At 39.5% G+C, this 13964-nt stretch overlaps 1 protein-coding gene across 1 annotated transcript; it reads right to left on the bottom strand.

Annotated features, from left to right (window-relative positions):
• Window positions 1-1100: 1100 nt before the first annotated feature.
• Window positions 1101-12019, bottom strand: LOC116314663 (solute carrier family 22 member 4-like). The gene is made up of 12 exons (XM_031732750.2): window positions 11844-12019; window positions 11452-11727; window positions 10271-10489; window positions 8565-8668; window positions 8157-8311; window positions 7844-8015; window positions 6473-6599; window positions 6293-6393; window positions 5077-5291; window positions 4165-4347; window positions 3829-3964; window positions 1101-3347 (listed from the first exon to the last, which is right to left on the bottom strand). Exons 2-12 carry the CDS (start codon window positions 11659-11661, stop codon window positions 3245-3247), a joined length of 1725 nt encoding a protein of 574 aa, XP_031588610.2. The 5' UTR covers window positions 11662-11727; window positions 11844-12019; the 3' UTR covers window positions 1101-3244.
• Window positions 12020-13964: the final 1945 nt, after the last annotated feature.

The raw sequence follows: 13964 nt of genomic DNA, 5'->3' as shown, positions 1-13964 counted from the left end.
GCATTGATGTGTGCATTATGACTAAACATCTCTACTTTGGTCTCGTCAGTCCACAGGACATTATTGCAGAGGTCTAAGAAGTAGCTTTCTATTGGAAACCCTTCCAAACAAGCCACGCTCTGTCTTTTTCTACTTTGAATCTCATGACTTTAATATTTCAAATTCTGACTGAGGACTGTGAAGTATTGCAACAAAGTTTTGGCAGCAAACTGCCCAAACTTCTGTTGTTACAGGAGTTTTTACATTTGCTTATGATCAGTTAATCAAGTGTGTTTTGTTAGCTGCACCTGGCTGCTGCTTACACTCTTAACTCCTTTGGAACATTTTAGGGTTTGCTTGGTTTTTCACAGAACTGCAAAGAGTCCTGTAAATACTGGAATTTTATATTGGAGTTAAAGAATATGCATAATAATGTAGTAGCACTAAAATTTCAGTGGTTATTAAATTTCGTATAGATCTGATGTTCAGTTAAATTGTAGATAAGCACTTTTTTTTTCAAAATTAAAGACATGTATTTATTTTATTTTTATATTTATTTTACAGCGAGAAAGCACTTGTTTTTACTGATTAATGGCTTTAAAATGCATTTTGAGGTTTCCTGCAACTGAGAATCTTTGAAGTATGTTTGGAGGATTTGAAGGGCGCCGCATTCAGAGAATCATCCGTGTATAGAGTGGTAGCCTTTGAAGGTGGAAACTGGAGCCATCATAGAGGAGCCCACAAGCGCAGTCCCTTGAAATTTGAGAAGGTTTTGTCCTGTTTGAGGCTGGATTTTTTTTTTTTTAAGTCAATAGTAGCCCAGAAATTCAGCTCTGACTGTGGTGATTGCAAAGGCAGGAAAGGACTCTTGTTACTCATTATAAAAAACACGTACAGCATGTTAAAGGACAACATAAAAACAGCTGCCTTTATGATTTACATATTAAAGGGCAAACTTATTTATCCAAAAGCATTTTGGATAAATAAACATAAGATCATTTTGCTCTTATGTTTTGAAGGGCATTAGTTAAAAAAGTTTCAAACACACAGAAAGCCGAATAAACAGATGTGGAACTCCTAAATTAATCATTATGTGAAACTGTCTAAAATGGTCATTGATCTGAGTTGTCATGGAGTCTTTATTTGTGGATTAAACATTATTTAAGAGGAACAAATTCCCACACAAAGTTTGATAAAGAACCTTGAAACTGAATAAGTTAAAAAAACAAAACAAAACAAACAAACATGTAGAACAAGTTAAAACCAAAGAAAACAGGTGAATTTATGTTTCACATATTGAAAGAGGAAGGATAAAGTCCTGTTTTGTAGTCAAAACAATTTGAATCCTTAATTTTCTCTTTGTCCCTTATGTTTTGAAGGACAATACAAAGTTTCAAACACACAGAAACATGTGAGAACAATGAAGAACAAACTTCTCAATTAACTATTATGTGAAACTGTGTAAAAGTTCATTGATTTGAGTTGCTGTGGAGTCGTTACATAAGAAGCTGAAGTGACTGCTGTTACTCATTAAAACTGAATAAGTAACAAAACATGTACAGTAGGCGCTTTCACGATTCACTTATTACATGTTAAGAGAGAAAAGGTAAAGTCTCGAGTCTCTGTGTAAATGTTTGTTGATTTGTGGTGTTGTCGAGTTTCTATGATACCAGGAACATGTTTCTATTAAAGAATACATGCGGGTTATTTCAATTTGGTGACGTTGTGGCTGCCGCTGAGGACAGATGGAGCTGTGCTGTAGTACAGTTCATGTCATCAGTTACAGATATGTCATAGTTTAGAAGCTGATGCTGCTCAGTTTGGCCTTACAGTTGACTTGAATGACAGTTCTGATCTATTCAGAGCCTAAAGTAATCTAACTAAACACCTGTGTTTAATATGAAGTGTCAAAATGACTGCTGTGGAAAAGCTCTATTCTTTGTACTTTGTTTTGCCAAAACATTAGAAAGAGGATTGAAGATGATTCATTTAAATTACTGCACAAATGTTACAGTTTAAAATTCCCATTTGGGATCACTTATTTGGAATTACCAAGCCTGAACCATTCAAATAAGACAGGATGGGCCCTCGCTGTTGTCCAATTTTAAATCCGTGCAAACTGTTGCCTCAGTTTCCTGTTCAGCTCACAGGAATGGAACTTGTTGAGGTTTTCTGCTGCTGTAGCTCATCTGCGTCAAGGTTCAGTGTGATTTTTGTGCACACCTCTGTTGTAACAAGTGATTTACTGTTGCCTTCCTATCAGCCCAAAGCAGCCTGGTTATTCTTCTCTGACCTCTGGCAACAACATGGTATTTTCATCCAGAGAACTGGATATTTTCTCTCTTTTGGACCATTTTCTAGACTCCCAAGAGATAGTGGTGCAGGAAAATCCCAGTAAATCAGCAATTACTGTTCAATTCAGTTTAATTTAAATAGCAGCCAACTCAAAGGCCTTTATGTTGTAAGGCAGAGAACCTACAATAGAAATTTCTGAAATACTCAGACCAGCTAGTTTGGCACCAACAACACACCAGATTCAAAGTCACTTTAGTCACCTTTCTTCCCTGTTCTGAAGCTCAGTCTGAATGTCAGAAGACCGTCTTGACCATGTATATATGCTTAAATGCACTGAGTTGGTGTCTTATGACTGGATGATTAGATATTTGCATTAACGCACAATTGAACAGGTGTACCTAACAAAGTGGCCAATGAGTGCATACCCAGTGGCTAATTGCTATTTGTGTCTGAGCAGTTTTAATGTCATTTTCTGATAATATGTCTTGCTGGACTGAACCAAGAACTCTGTTCTTAATGACTGAAATACAAAAAAATTGCAATCTAGCAACTAAATCTTCATCTGAAATGTATATTTTGTGATCTTTATTTCTTAAACACATTCATGTTCATATGACTGACAATAATGTTTATCTCAAAGGCACAGGTGTTTCAAACGATGGAGGAAAAACACTAAACTTGACCTTCATCGTGGTAAACAGATCACTTTTTACCCCCCTTTGCTTTTAAAAGGTAAAAAAAAAAAATACACTCATTGTGTATTAGCTCCCCTTGTTCTCATCTGTAATGTGGAAAGAGAAGCTGTTGTATCGCTGGAAGTTCTACGGTTTCTCTCACAGTCTTTGAAGATGATGGAGACAGAAAACAGCACAACTATCCTGTCAGAGTGGACTAAGGTCTAATGTTTCACATTCTGGTGTTGGTGGTAGCGTTGGTGAAGGCAGCTTCATCCATTTCTGTGTCCGAAGTCTTAAAAGCGCGTTGAACAGATGATCTCAGGCAGAGAAGTTTGGTCTTTAGCTGATTTCATGTCATCCTTCTGGGGTGGCTTGAAGGCACACGGCCACCTGAATCTGGAAGCCAGAAGAAAAGAGCTGCATCAGTACGGCTGATACTTTGTGGCTTTTTGTTGCCTTTTTTTGTTTTATATGGAAAACACCAATATTTTCTACATATTGCTAGGTCCATATATATTTGGACACTGACAAATTCTATTTTTTTACTGTTTTCATGGGCAGGTGTAGGCAATTCCTTCATTATGTTATTATCAATTAAGTAGATAAAACGCCCATCAGAGAAATTGCTAGAAAGACAGAAAGTGGTAAACAGTGGTGGATGATCACAGGATTGTGTTAAAATGCTTTAGTTCCTTACATTTGCAATGCTTTGTTTAGTCCATTGAATTAAAGCTGAAAGTCTGCACTTCATCTGCATCTGAGTTGTTTCATTTACAAACTTACTGTGGTAATGTACAGAACATTAGAGCTTCAAATATGCCCCTGAAAACAGAGCACAACCCTCAGTAAGAGCAGTCATAAGGTTGGACAGACTTACCTCTGAATTGCTTGCATCTGATCGATGGTGTCGGGAAGCGGCTCTCTGAAGGTCTCCGGAAGAAAAAAGCAGAGCACGACACTGACAAGTGACAGAGAACCCACAAGCATCCACGGCAGGAACTCGTAGAACACAGCTGCAGACAAGACCAGAGCAGATTATACAAGATTAGTGAAGTCAGCCTTTGTCTGCTACAGACTGCATCACTGACCTGCAGGCCAGTTTACTAGATTTAGAGATGGGTAGCTAAGCATTAAGGGTGTTTGGGGTTTTTTTTAACGTATTTTCAACACAACAAGACTTCCCTTAAAGATAATCTGAACCCAAATATCTCACCCAGCTGCAGTAGGTATGGGGAAACAGAGGACCCCACTCTGGAGAGCATGGCACAGGATGACATCACTGTATTTCTGATGACTGTGGGAGAGAGCTCTCCAGTGAACATATACAAAATGCCCGTGCCAACCAGAACGCCAAATTTACCCAGCAGCACCAGGAACAGGGTGAGAGCTGGATGGCCTGGAGGGAGGGGAAAGAGGTAAGCTTTTGAGGACGGAAACAAATTATTTAGAAACACGAACCAATAGTCAAAGAGCCTTCCCTCTCTTAAATGCCAGGCCAGACTTTTCTATATATGTTGTTTTCCACCAGCTGCAAGCAGGTTGCAAGCATTTAAGACATATTTTACACATATTTTATAAATGCCCATGCTATACTATTGTTTGATCTGTGATTTTTGTCTGTTGTTTTGGGGTTTCTATATTGTTGCAATATATCATGCATAATAAAGGTTTTGAAGCTATAAATTACATATTATTGTCGTGAAGTGAAAATCATAGTATACACAATTTTAGAAGGAGTACTAGGAGTATAAATGCACTATAAATTGGTCATTTTAGCCAGGTGGTTGGTGGTTGCTAGGCAAAATGTTGATGTCATAATATCTGATATAGATAAGAACCTTTAAAGGCTTGCAGTGTACCCGTGTGTCAGTTTTGTGTATTATCTGAAAAAGAGTGTTTTGGGCAGCACTACTGGCATATTGGCCCAGAGATGAACTTGCGACCTGTCCAGTCCTGCTTCTCACCAAAAAAGGCTCTTAAGAAAATCAAAGTTACTCTGGGGCTTGGCCAGCCAAACAATTATGTGTTCAAAATATTTATTGTTTTGATAAATTAATAATTATATTGACAAAGAGAGTGAGAAAAGTGCAGTGGTGGAGTACTAGATTATAGTGGTCTCACTCACTGTGCAGAGTGACCTGGATGAGGAAGAGTGCTAGCGCCCCCAGCAGGGAGAAGCTGATAAAAGACAGGCGGCGGGAAAGCCTGCATGCACTTAGCGAGCTGACAGTGTATGCTGGTAGCTCAACGGCTGACAGCAAGAAGTAATTCAGGAAGGGGTTGCCATAGAGGGTAGACATATTGAATGACAATCCAAAGTAGGTCACATTCGTAGAAAGCCTGCAAACAACAAGAGAACAAATAAGAAAAAGAGAGAAATTAAATCCTGTTAGCATCACTGAGACGCTGTAATGTCGATTATATCAATAAACCAGAACGTCAGTGACATAGAAACTTGTCCTGCTCACAATCTATCGCAATTCACCGGTTATGATTATTAAAACAGCAAATGTCATGTGAACCTCGACAACAATTCGGATGAAGACCCATTAGATCAGGGACGTCAAACTCATTTTACATTGAGGGCCACATACAGCCACATTGATCTGCACTGGGCTGAACCAGGGAAACTCCTCTTTCGGTCAGCTCTGTACTAGTTCTGAAAAAACTGGAATTTTTCTCTGTTTTGATTGTTATTGTTTACCTGTTACTTAATTACTTGGGTGTTGTATGAATGACAACAGGGGGTGTCTCTTATCAGTAGAGAAAAACTGTAAAACTTAAAATACAGTTAAAAGTCCAAAATGTCTGCCGTCCTTCATATTTTATAAAGTCATCCAATGGGTCAGATTGTAGTCTTTGCAGTGCCAATTCTGGCCCCGAGGCCTTATGTTTGACACCCCGGAATTAGATGATCATTATATGTAAGTTTAGTTCAATTCTGAACAATTCTGTAGGAGGAGGAGCGAGTCTTGTGAATTCTTGAGGGGCAACTGGATGGATGATGGATGCTTCATTACAGGATGAGCAATAGCAGGGTCCGTCGGCTGGAATAGCTAGAAACTGCAAAAAATGTAAGTTTTTCATGAGAATGGCACTAAAAGAAAGGTCACTGACTGTTCAAAGGGTTCAAAATACATCCTGATGATGTCAGCATGTACAAAGAGATGTTGGCGGCCACAGAAGTCACTAGTAATGTCCTCCCTAGTAACCTTTAAAACATGGATTACTTCCTTTTAATGTTCTTGCTCCAGAATAATGAAACTATCAATTATGCTATACTGTAGTTAGCAAGAAATCAGTTCCTGAGAGCACCTGCAGTGGAGAAGGCTTCAACTCACCAGAGAAACCAAAGTATGAGTGTTACACTTCGAATGCTTTTGGTCTTTAGGAGGTCCAGGAAATTGAGGGTTTCACCCTTCTTGCTATCAGACTGTTGAACCTACAGTGACAAAGAAACGTCACTGCAGTGGGCACCATAGTTTACAGTGTGGAACAAAGTTGATGTCAGAAGCCCTTACATTTGCAGAGAGGAAGATAACAGGAGGAGCTTCCACACCGTTCTCCAGAGCCGCTGACTTTAACAAGAGTTCTGCTTCCTGCAAACGGCCTTTAGACACTAGCCAGCGAGGAGACTCTGGAATCAGCCTGGTGGACAGACAGACACAAATCTGGATTGTCTACAGTTCATTAGTCAAGTCAGCACTTAGGTGGAAACACATCTACCTGAGTAGACTGACACAGTGTTAATTATTCATTAAGTTGCTGTTGGAAAATATAAGTTCAGAATTTATCGCAGAACAATAAGAACACCTGTAAAATTAGTGAAAAATCTCCAAATAGGTGTAGGTGGCATAGTCAAGCTAAAGAAAGGTGTAAAGTTTCACTTCAAACACGCATTTAGTGTTTGCTTAGTTGATCCACAGTAGAAATACAACATCCATGCTGAAAATAAATGAGCAGGAATGTGTGCTAGACGTCAGCGGGTTTGTCTTGAGTCTACAATCCTGTTTGCAGTATTCATGATCAGGATCTGAGCTGAGGCAATAAGGGTCCACTCCTTTGGTAGATAATGTGATCAGAAGGTCACCTTCATTATAATTTTTGCAGCCGAGTGTGAAGTGGCTGGGATGACAATGAGCAACTTAGCCAGAGGCCATGCTTCATTTCAGTGGTTGTTTGTCATCAAACTAACTATTGCTTCCTTTGGGTATTTCTCAATCTAGAATACAAGTGATGGGAACATCGACTATGAGATGGACAGGTGCATTTGTGTGGGCTAACTGGTAATGTGTGTCTTATGTCAGGTCTTTGTGGTGAACAGAGAGCTGAGCCAGAAGGCAATGACTTTGGTTTACCAGTTTATCTATGTTCACACCTTCACCTATGAAAATAAGGACTATGGAGTGACTGAAAAAATGGGTAAGAATGCAAACACACCAAACCCATTTTCTGAACTTTAAAGGGCTTGCCCAGTTTTGCAGAAATGAGCATCTAACAAGGCCTTCTAGGCATGCCCAGCTTGAAGGAGACCTAGAGAGATTACATATCTCTTTTGTCTCAGTTTCCACCGAGGAAGAAACAAAAGGACATCTGGATAAGTGGAAGAAAGTGGTGGATGGATGGATGGATGGATGGATGACGAACAGATACTAAGGTGCACATTTAGCTTAATGTTGGTATTAAGCATCAGTGTTGGACAGTCCTACATGTTTTTGGTCAGAGAGAAAAAGCTCATGATAGGCAATGAAAATGACCTAAAATACTTTTTACACTGAAGTGCATTTACACAAATTCCTCAACAATCTGTCTATAGCACACTCTCCATTAACTCTAACTCTGAAAATGTCACCAGCAAAAAAAATCTTGATAGTGTACTGAGGTCATTTTACCACCAGAGGGGGAGGCTGGCCAGCCCAGGCATGGCCATTAACAGCGACAGGTGTTTCCAGTTCCTGACCAAGTAGGCAGTAGCAGGAAGCAGCATCATACCAAATACATACATGAAAGGTAAACACATGCTGGAGTAGAGAACTCTAGATGAGCCAACAAGGATCTCTGAACCTGTGGAGAAATTTCACAAGAGGGCAGAAGTTGTTGATTAAAGGGTTTACTTTGTTTTTCAATGAAATTTGATTAAGAAAGCAGCAGTAGAACATGCAGCCATTGGAAAGTAGTATCCTGAAAATAAGAGAACACACTTACCCAGTACAAACAGAACTATGTAGCTGGTGAGCTGACCCATGCCAACCATGAAGAAGAGCACAGTAAAGACGGTCCAGGACTGAGCAAATTTCAAAGCAAGGCTGAAGATACTAAGTGTGGCAATCGCACCAAAGAGAACAGGCTTCCTGCCAAAACTTTAGCACAAATACAACAAAAGCGCAATCAGCCACAACATGAGCACACATGTTCTTCTTTTTAGATATTTATCTTTTTGGTTTTTTAAAAGGAACAAAGCATTAGCAGCTAGCATGACCACTACCCAAGAACGCAACATATTTTATTTGGTACAGTGTGAGTTTACTCACAACTAACTAGCAGACATATTTTAATGAAAAACGTTGCATTTATGTTAACTTTAGAGACTTGTTGAACTGAAACTGAATTTACCGGTCAGATATCTGTCCAGAGAGGAAACAGCCACAAAGTCCTCCCAGAAAGTAGATGAGAGAGGTCAGTGGCTGTTTCCACCGGTTGCCACACACAAGGTTAAACTAGAAGACAAGGAAAACATATGGATATTGTGAAGCAGTCATAAAATTCAAGAATATTGCACATGTAGATACTGGAATATAAAGCAAACATGGGAATTTAACCTGCAACTAGAAGGGGACTCAGCAAGCTCACAGGCCACTGCTCTGTCTCACAGTTATACAGAGTTATCCAGATCCCCAGCAACATTAAAGAAGTTGCTCCATTGCCCATATTCACATCTTCACTACATATCAGAGGTGAGAATCACAAAACAGACAGAAAGAAGCAAATACCTGGGCACTACTTTCTGTCTTCCAGCTGGCCCTGTGCAGACTGTTAGCTTCATTAGCCTCCATGTTGCTTTGTTTTGATGGGTGTGTAACATCAGTTTGTCTTTGTCCTAATTTTTTTCCTCAGGCTGTTTGATTTCTTATTCCTGTCACTGTTTGTATGACTACAAGTGGCATAAAGATAAACTTTAGAGGGTTCCCTCAAGCACAAGCTTCTCAAAAATCACTGTGTGGTAAAGGATTCGATGTTGCCTTTACTGACTCACCATCTATATCGCCAAGTTGCCCTGATCTATGTCTCCTGCCTGTTTTCTTGGCTGACTGTTTGCCCGATGTTTTGCTTTTAGGTAACTCCTTTTATTGGCTGAAACTGTCTCTTTGGAACCATTATTTGTATCCTGGCTGTGTTCAAATCACTGTGTGGGCTTAACACGCCACAAAAATAAAATTCAAATAGTGTAATTTACACGTAAATTTGCTAAGCCATCCTATTTATTTATTTATGTATGTTTGCCTTTATTTATTTATTCTGTGTTCCATCGATGGAGTTGCTCCTCCTATCTTAGTGCAGTCATTTGAGGCAAGCCACCAACTGGCGGCTATTGTAACAAGCTCCAGCTGGTTTTACAAACTGGCCAAATCATTATATCCAGTTATTATAGTTTTATATTTTCCAGTTTGTTTTCATGTTGATTTCATTTAGACTTTTCAATATTGTTTTTATTGTTCGAGCATGTTTAGTTTTAGGTTAGTTTTTTTTTCTTGGTTTCTGTCTCAGTTTTAGTCTTTTTAGTTATTATTGTATAGAGGGCATATGTAAAGGGCAAGATTTAGAATAATTATTACAGATCTTTCAATAAAAACAGAGAACTGTTTGAAAACAGTCTTGAAGACATCCAGAGTCTCAATAAACATGTCCACAAGTACTGCATCAGGCAAGTTTTAAATAACAAACTAAGATAAAACTAAGATTTTTTATTTTAGTTAATTTTCTAAATTCACAAAATCATTTCAGTTTTAATCTTTTCTTTTAAATTGCTATTTTTATTTTAGTTAACTAAAATGTTTGTTTTTTTACCCTTCCAGTTTTAGTTTGTTGTTACATTTTAGTTAACTATTATAACCTCGGGCCAGATTGCATCCCAGCTAAATGTGCTCCAATATAAACACTAATATAAAATAGTGAGAGGGACACTTGACTTTAACAGTGAAAACGGGGGGGAAACGATTCTAAGTATGTGTTATATATATATATTTATTATTTAACCAGGAAGTCCTTTGTGATCCAGGGAGACTTGGATCTGGACAATATCATCAAGACAGTAACCGTACCTCAGTGACTACAGTCGACTCGTAGTGCTCTGTGCTGTAGATCCATCCATCTTTGCACTCCTCCTGCTTCAGGCTGGACAGCATGACCCCTGCACTTGCTCCGAGTGCAGAATAGTTGTAGATCTGGCCTAGGTTGGGTCTGATTCCCAGCTCAGACAGGTTTTGCACCAGGTCCAGCTCATACCGGCTACAACTGCTTCTTTCCAGCTGCCCGGCCACCTGTTGAGCAGGAAACAATATATTTGTTATTGCCAACTTGCACTGTAGCAGCAGGGAGGTGACCTGTGCCAGAGCAGGCTACATCAGTTCAGATTAGACCAGTTCTGACTCACAGCTGGATCCAGAGCACCGATATAAAGTAAATGAATACCTGATCATCTGAAAAGTTTTCACATTGTCTTTACATAGTATACATATATCTATATATATATTTTTTAAACTGTTGCTGTTAAATTGTTATTATTTTCTTTCCTCTACATTTATGCATCAACACAATTTAAATTATTGTCTGGCGTGACATAACAGCAACAGCAGCCGCACACCTCTGCTGTAGTTTTTCATTGTTTTACTGTGAGAGATCTGAACGCTCCGTCCGCCCATGCCTCATTGCTGATAACAGTTTTCATTGAGAACAGCTGAGAATGAAATCTTGCACATGTAGCTTCTTAAATATCAGTTTCACTGTTTTGCGAACAATAGTTACTTTACCTCCGCCGTGCTGATATGTGTGTGGGAGTTAAAGAAAAATGAACAAATGTGAGGACAACATGTTACTGACAAAGTAACCGTCATGAGCTTGTGCAGTGCAAGAGACCAGCAGGGGTAAATGACTCGGATATCTTGTTGCAGATTTAGGTGAGCTGACTGTTTTAGTGCGAGGCTCTCTCACGCTCATATTACAACAAACGTTTCTCCCACAAAACGTTACGTCCAGATGAACAGATTCAACTTTTGGAGATATTACAACAAAGTAATTCAACTACAGCTGCAAACAGCAGAGGAGCAGTGGGGCGGAATAAAGGGCTTTTGTCATGTTTTTTAGCAGCAACCATCAGAGTGTAAATACAGTTAAAATTCATCTGCACTGACAGAAATGATACAGATGACTATAAAGATTGTGGATGAATGAATGATTGCTTTTGATTACTCTGTGAATTACATCCAGAATCATTAAATCTTACCTGCAGTGGGATGCTGGCCTGCATCCAGTCCTGGCTCAGATTCCTGTGCACTGGGATGTAACACTGGTGTGGGGGGCTAGCCAGCAGAAAGATGACAGACAGGATGTTGTACCCGGCAGGAAGACAGGTGACACACAGCAAGAAGAAGACTTTCATCTGAAACCGGCCCCACGTCCCCAGAAACGAGATGGATGCCTCATAATCCTGCATTTTACTGGCCTCTGTTGTGTTCTAGTCCACTCTGCTTGTTACTTCTCAGCCTTTAGTGTATTGTCACTGAAGAAATTCAGTCACAAATGAATAAAAAAACATTAATACTGTCACGGTAATGTGCATAGAAGTGGTATAAAAAAATACCAATAAGGAGGCCAAATTAAAATATGTGCAAATACCTTGTGTTGCCTCAAAGAGAAAAAAAACTTCAGCTACTGCTGCATTGAGTGCAATATATCGTGGCTGACTGGATAGAGTTATTGTCAGTGTAGTATCAGTGTCAGCTTCCCTCTGGAAGAGCTCTCTGTTGCTTCAAAACTTTTATCCCTGGCAAGAAAAAAGAACTCCACCTCTAACTCCTCTCATCCTCCTCCTTAAAAATCTGACTTCACATTGAAACTACTTATGACAACTCATCATATCAGAGAGAGAGAGAGAGAAAGCAGGCAGCTGAGGAAGAGACAAAGTGTCTGTTTTACAGGGGAAAGGTCTAAGCAGAGCGAGTGCAGCATTTAGACAGTTGCAATTTATTCTTCTTTTTTTTTTAAATCAGGTTCTTTGGTTCAGGACATTCAATTTGAAATAATAAAAAAACACACTACATTAACTCTCTGAGCACTAGGTTATTATCAGTGATGATCTTGACATGTTTTATCAAATTTGTAATCTGTTGTTGTTACTTTTTGTGTGTCTCCAAATACAGGGTTAGGGTTTTGCCTATTGTCATCAAACCAGATGACTTACAGTGCCAGGTAGTCCCTTTAAGTAGGTTGTTTTTAAGATTAACTGTAAATATTACGTAAAAAAAAAAAAAAGAGGTTGAATGATTTAATGACCCTGGTGTTTGTCAACCACAGTAAAGCTGCTGGTTGCTGTTCTTCATAGAAGTGGGTGCCCTGCAATGTTACCAAACAGTAACATTAATGAACCTCAGAAACATGTGGCACAGTTTGAATTTGCAACAGAACATCTGTTCTCTTCAACAAGTTTTCTTCAACACTTCTGGGATTCATTGTTCCAAAGCAAGATGCCCACACATCCCCACACACAAAGGGACTATCGGGTCCTGAGGACCATCGCTGGAGCAATCAGAAAACACAAGCAGTCCAAAAAGTGACAAATGACCATCTGCAGGCATCATGACCTCAACAAGAGCCTGGCAGGTATCGGTGGACCTCGAACAGCAGCTGAAGTTCCCTGATCACCCTGCAACCAGACGTTTTTGTGTCTGTATCAGATGAGTACACTGTGGACACTGGACTGATTACTGTGAGTAGATGGGATCGAGAGCCAGGTGTCTGGTGGTGGAAGCTTGGAGCAGTGGCTTTGTGTAGCATCTGTAAAGAGAAAAAAAGAGGGCCAAGGGGACAGAGTGGCTAGCTGCTCAGAAACACACTGAGGTATGAATCCCTGATCAGCCCCAGTGGGATCACCTTGAGGGTTAATGAAGCTTGACCCCTAAAACACCCCATTATCCCAGGAACATCACTGAAGTTGCGTCCAGACAGATGTTTGGACACAAACCCATGTTTGTCACTGTGTCCCAACACTATATATTGGGATGTTATGGAACAAGTGCATGACCTGAGGGTTGGGTGATTCAACAGGATACAGGAGGACCTCAAGAACCAAACAACAAAATTGCTAAATTTAAAAAAAAGAAGAGGAAGATAAGATGTTCAGCAAGCACTAGGATGCCTCATGCAGGATGTCTGTTTCACACACCAGCTCCACTACAAGGACCTGAACTGGCAGTTCAGATCTTAAGTTACCTGTGGACTGTGGTAGTTCTGCATCTGTTAGCACATCTTTGTCTTAGATAAATATACAGTTCAACTCCAAAAGAGCTCAGGATTGATAAATCCTTTATTGACCCCCTGTATGGTCATCCAGCTTTAACAGAAGGGCTAAAATCTTGGATCTCTGGAGTAGATTGAAATGTGAAGCTGTTGTTCTAAGGGTGACTTTGTTTGTGCTGATAGCTCATTAAAGCAAACTGTGGATTTCCTAAAATACTCAGCTTGGTCCTTCTGAAGGAAGCTGTATTAAACGTTTATAAGTACTCATCTCTCTGTTGATGTCTGTTCTCTTTTATGACCATGCTGACCTGACTGTGTTATGTGAAAACACCTAGACTATATTTTGTAATGAGTTTTTATTTTATTTATTATCTTTTAGATTTTGATTCAATTCAGTCATTTACACTTTTGTTTTTCATCTTGATGCCATTGTTTACCCATCAGTGCCTTGAACCCATCAGTCACTCCTATCACACAACCCACCACTGTCTCACTCTCCTC

The sequence above is a fragment of the Oreochromis aureus genome, linkage group 16 (assembly GCF_013358895.1).
Source record: "Oreochromis aureus strain Israel breed Guangdong linkage group 16, ZZ_aureus, whole genome shotgun sequence".
NCBI classification, from domain to species: Eukaryota; Metazoa; Chordata; class Actinopteri; order Cichliformes; family Cichlidae; genus Oreochromis; species Oreochromis aureus.
Note: the sequence above shows the minus strand (reverse complement) of the source record. Positions and strands in the feature narration are given on the sequence as shown.

Coding starts and splice junctions, on each gene's coding strand:
- LOC116314663 (XM_031732750.2), bottom strand. CDS start 11,661: ATGCAGGATTATGAGGCATCCATCTCGTTTCTGGGGACGTGGGGCCGG. Junction 6,394..6,472: donor TTATCTTCCTCTCTGCAAAT/GTAAGGGCTTCT, acceptor TTGTCACTGTAG/GTTCAACAGTCTGATAGCAA. Junction 3,965..4,164: donor CCCATACCTACTGCAGCTGG/GTGAGATATTTG, acceptor TCTTGTCTGCAG/CTGTGTTCTACGAGTTCCTG.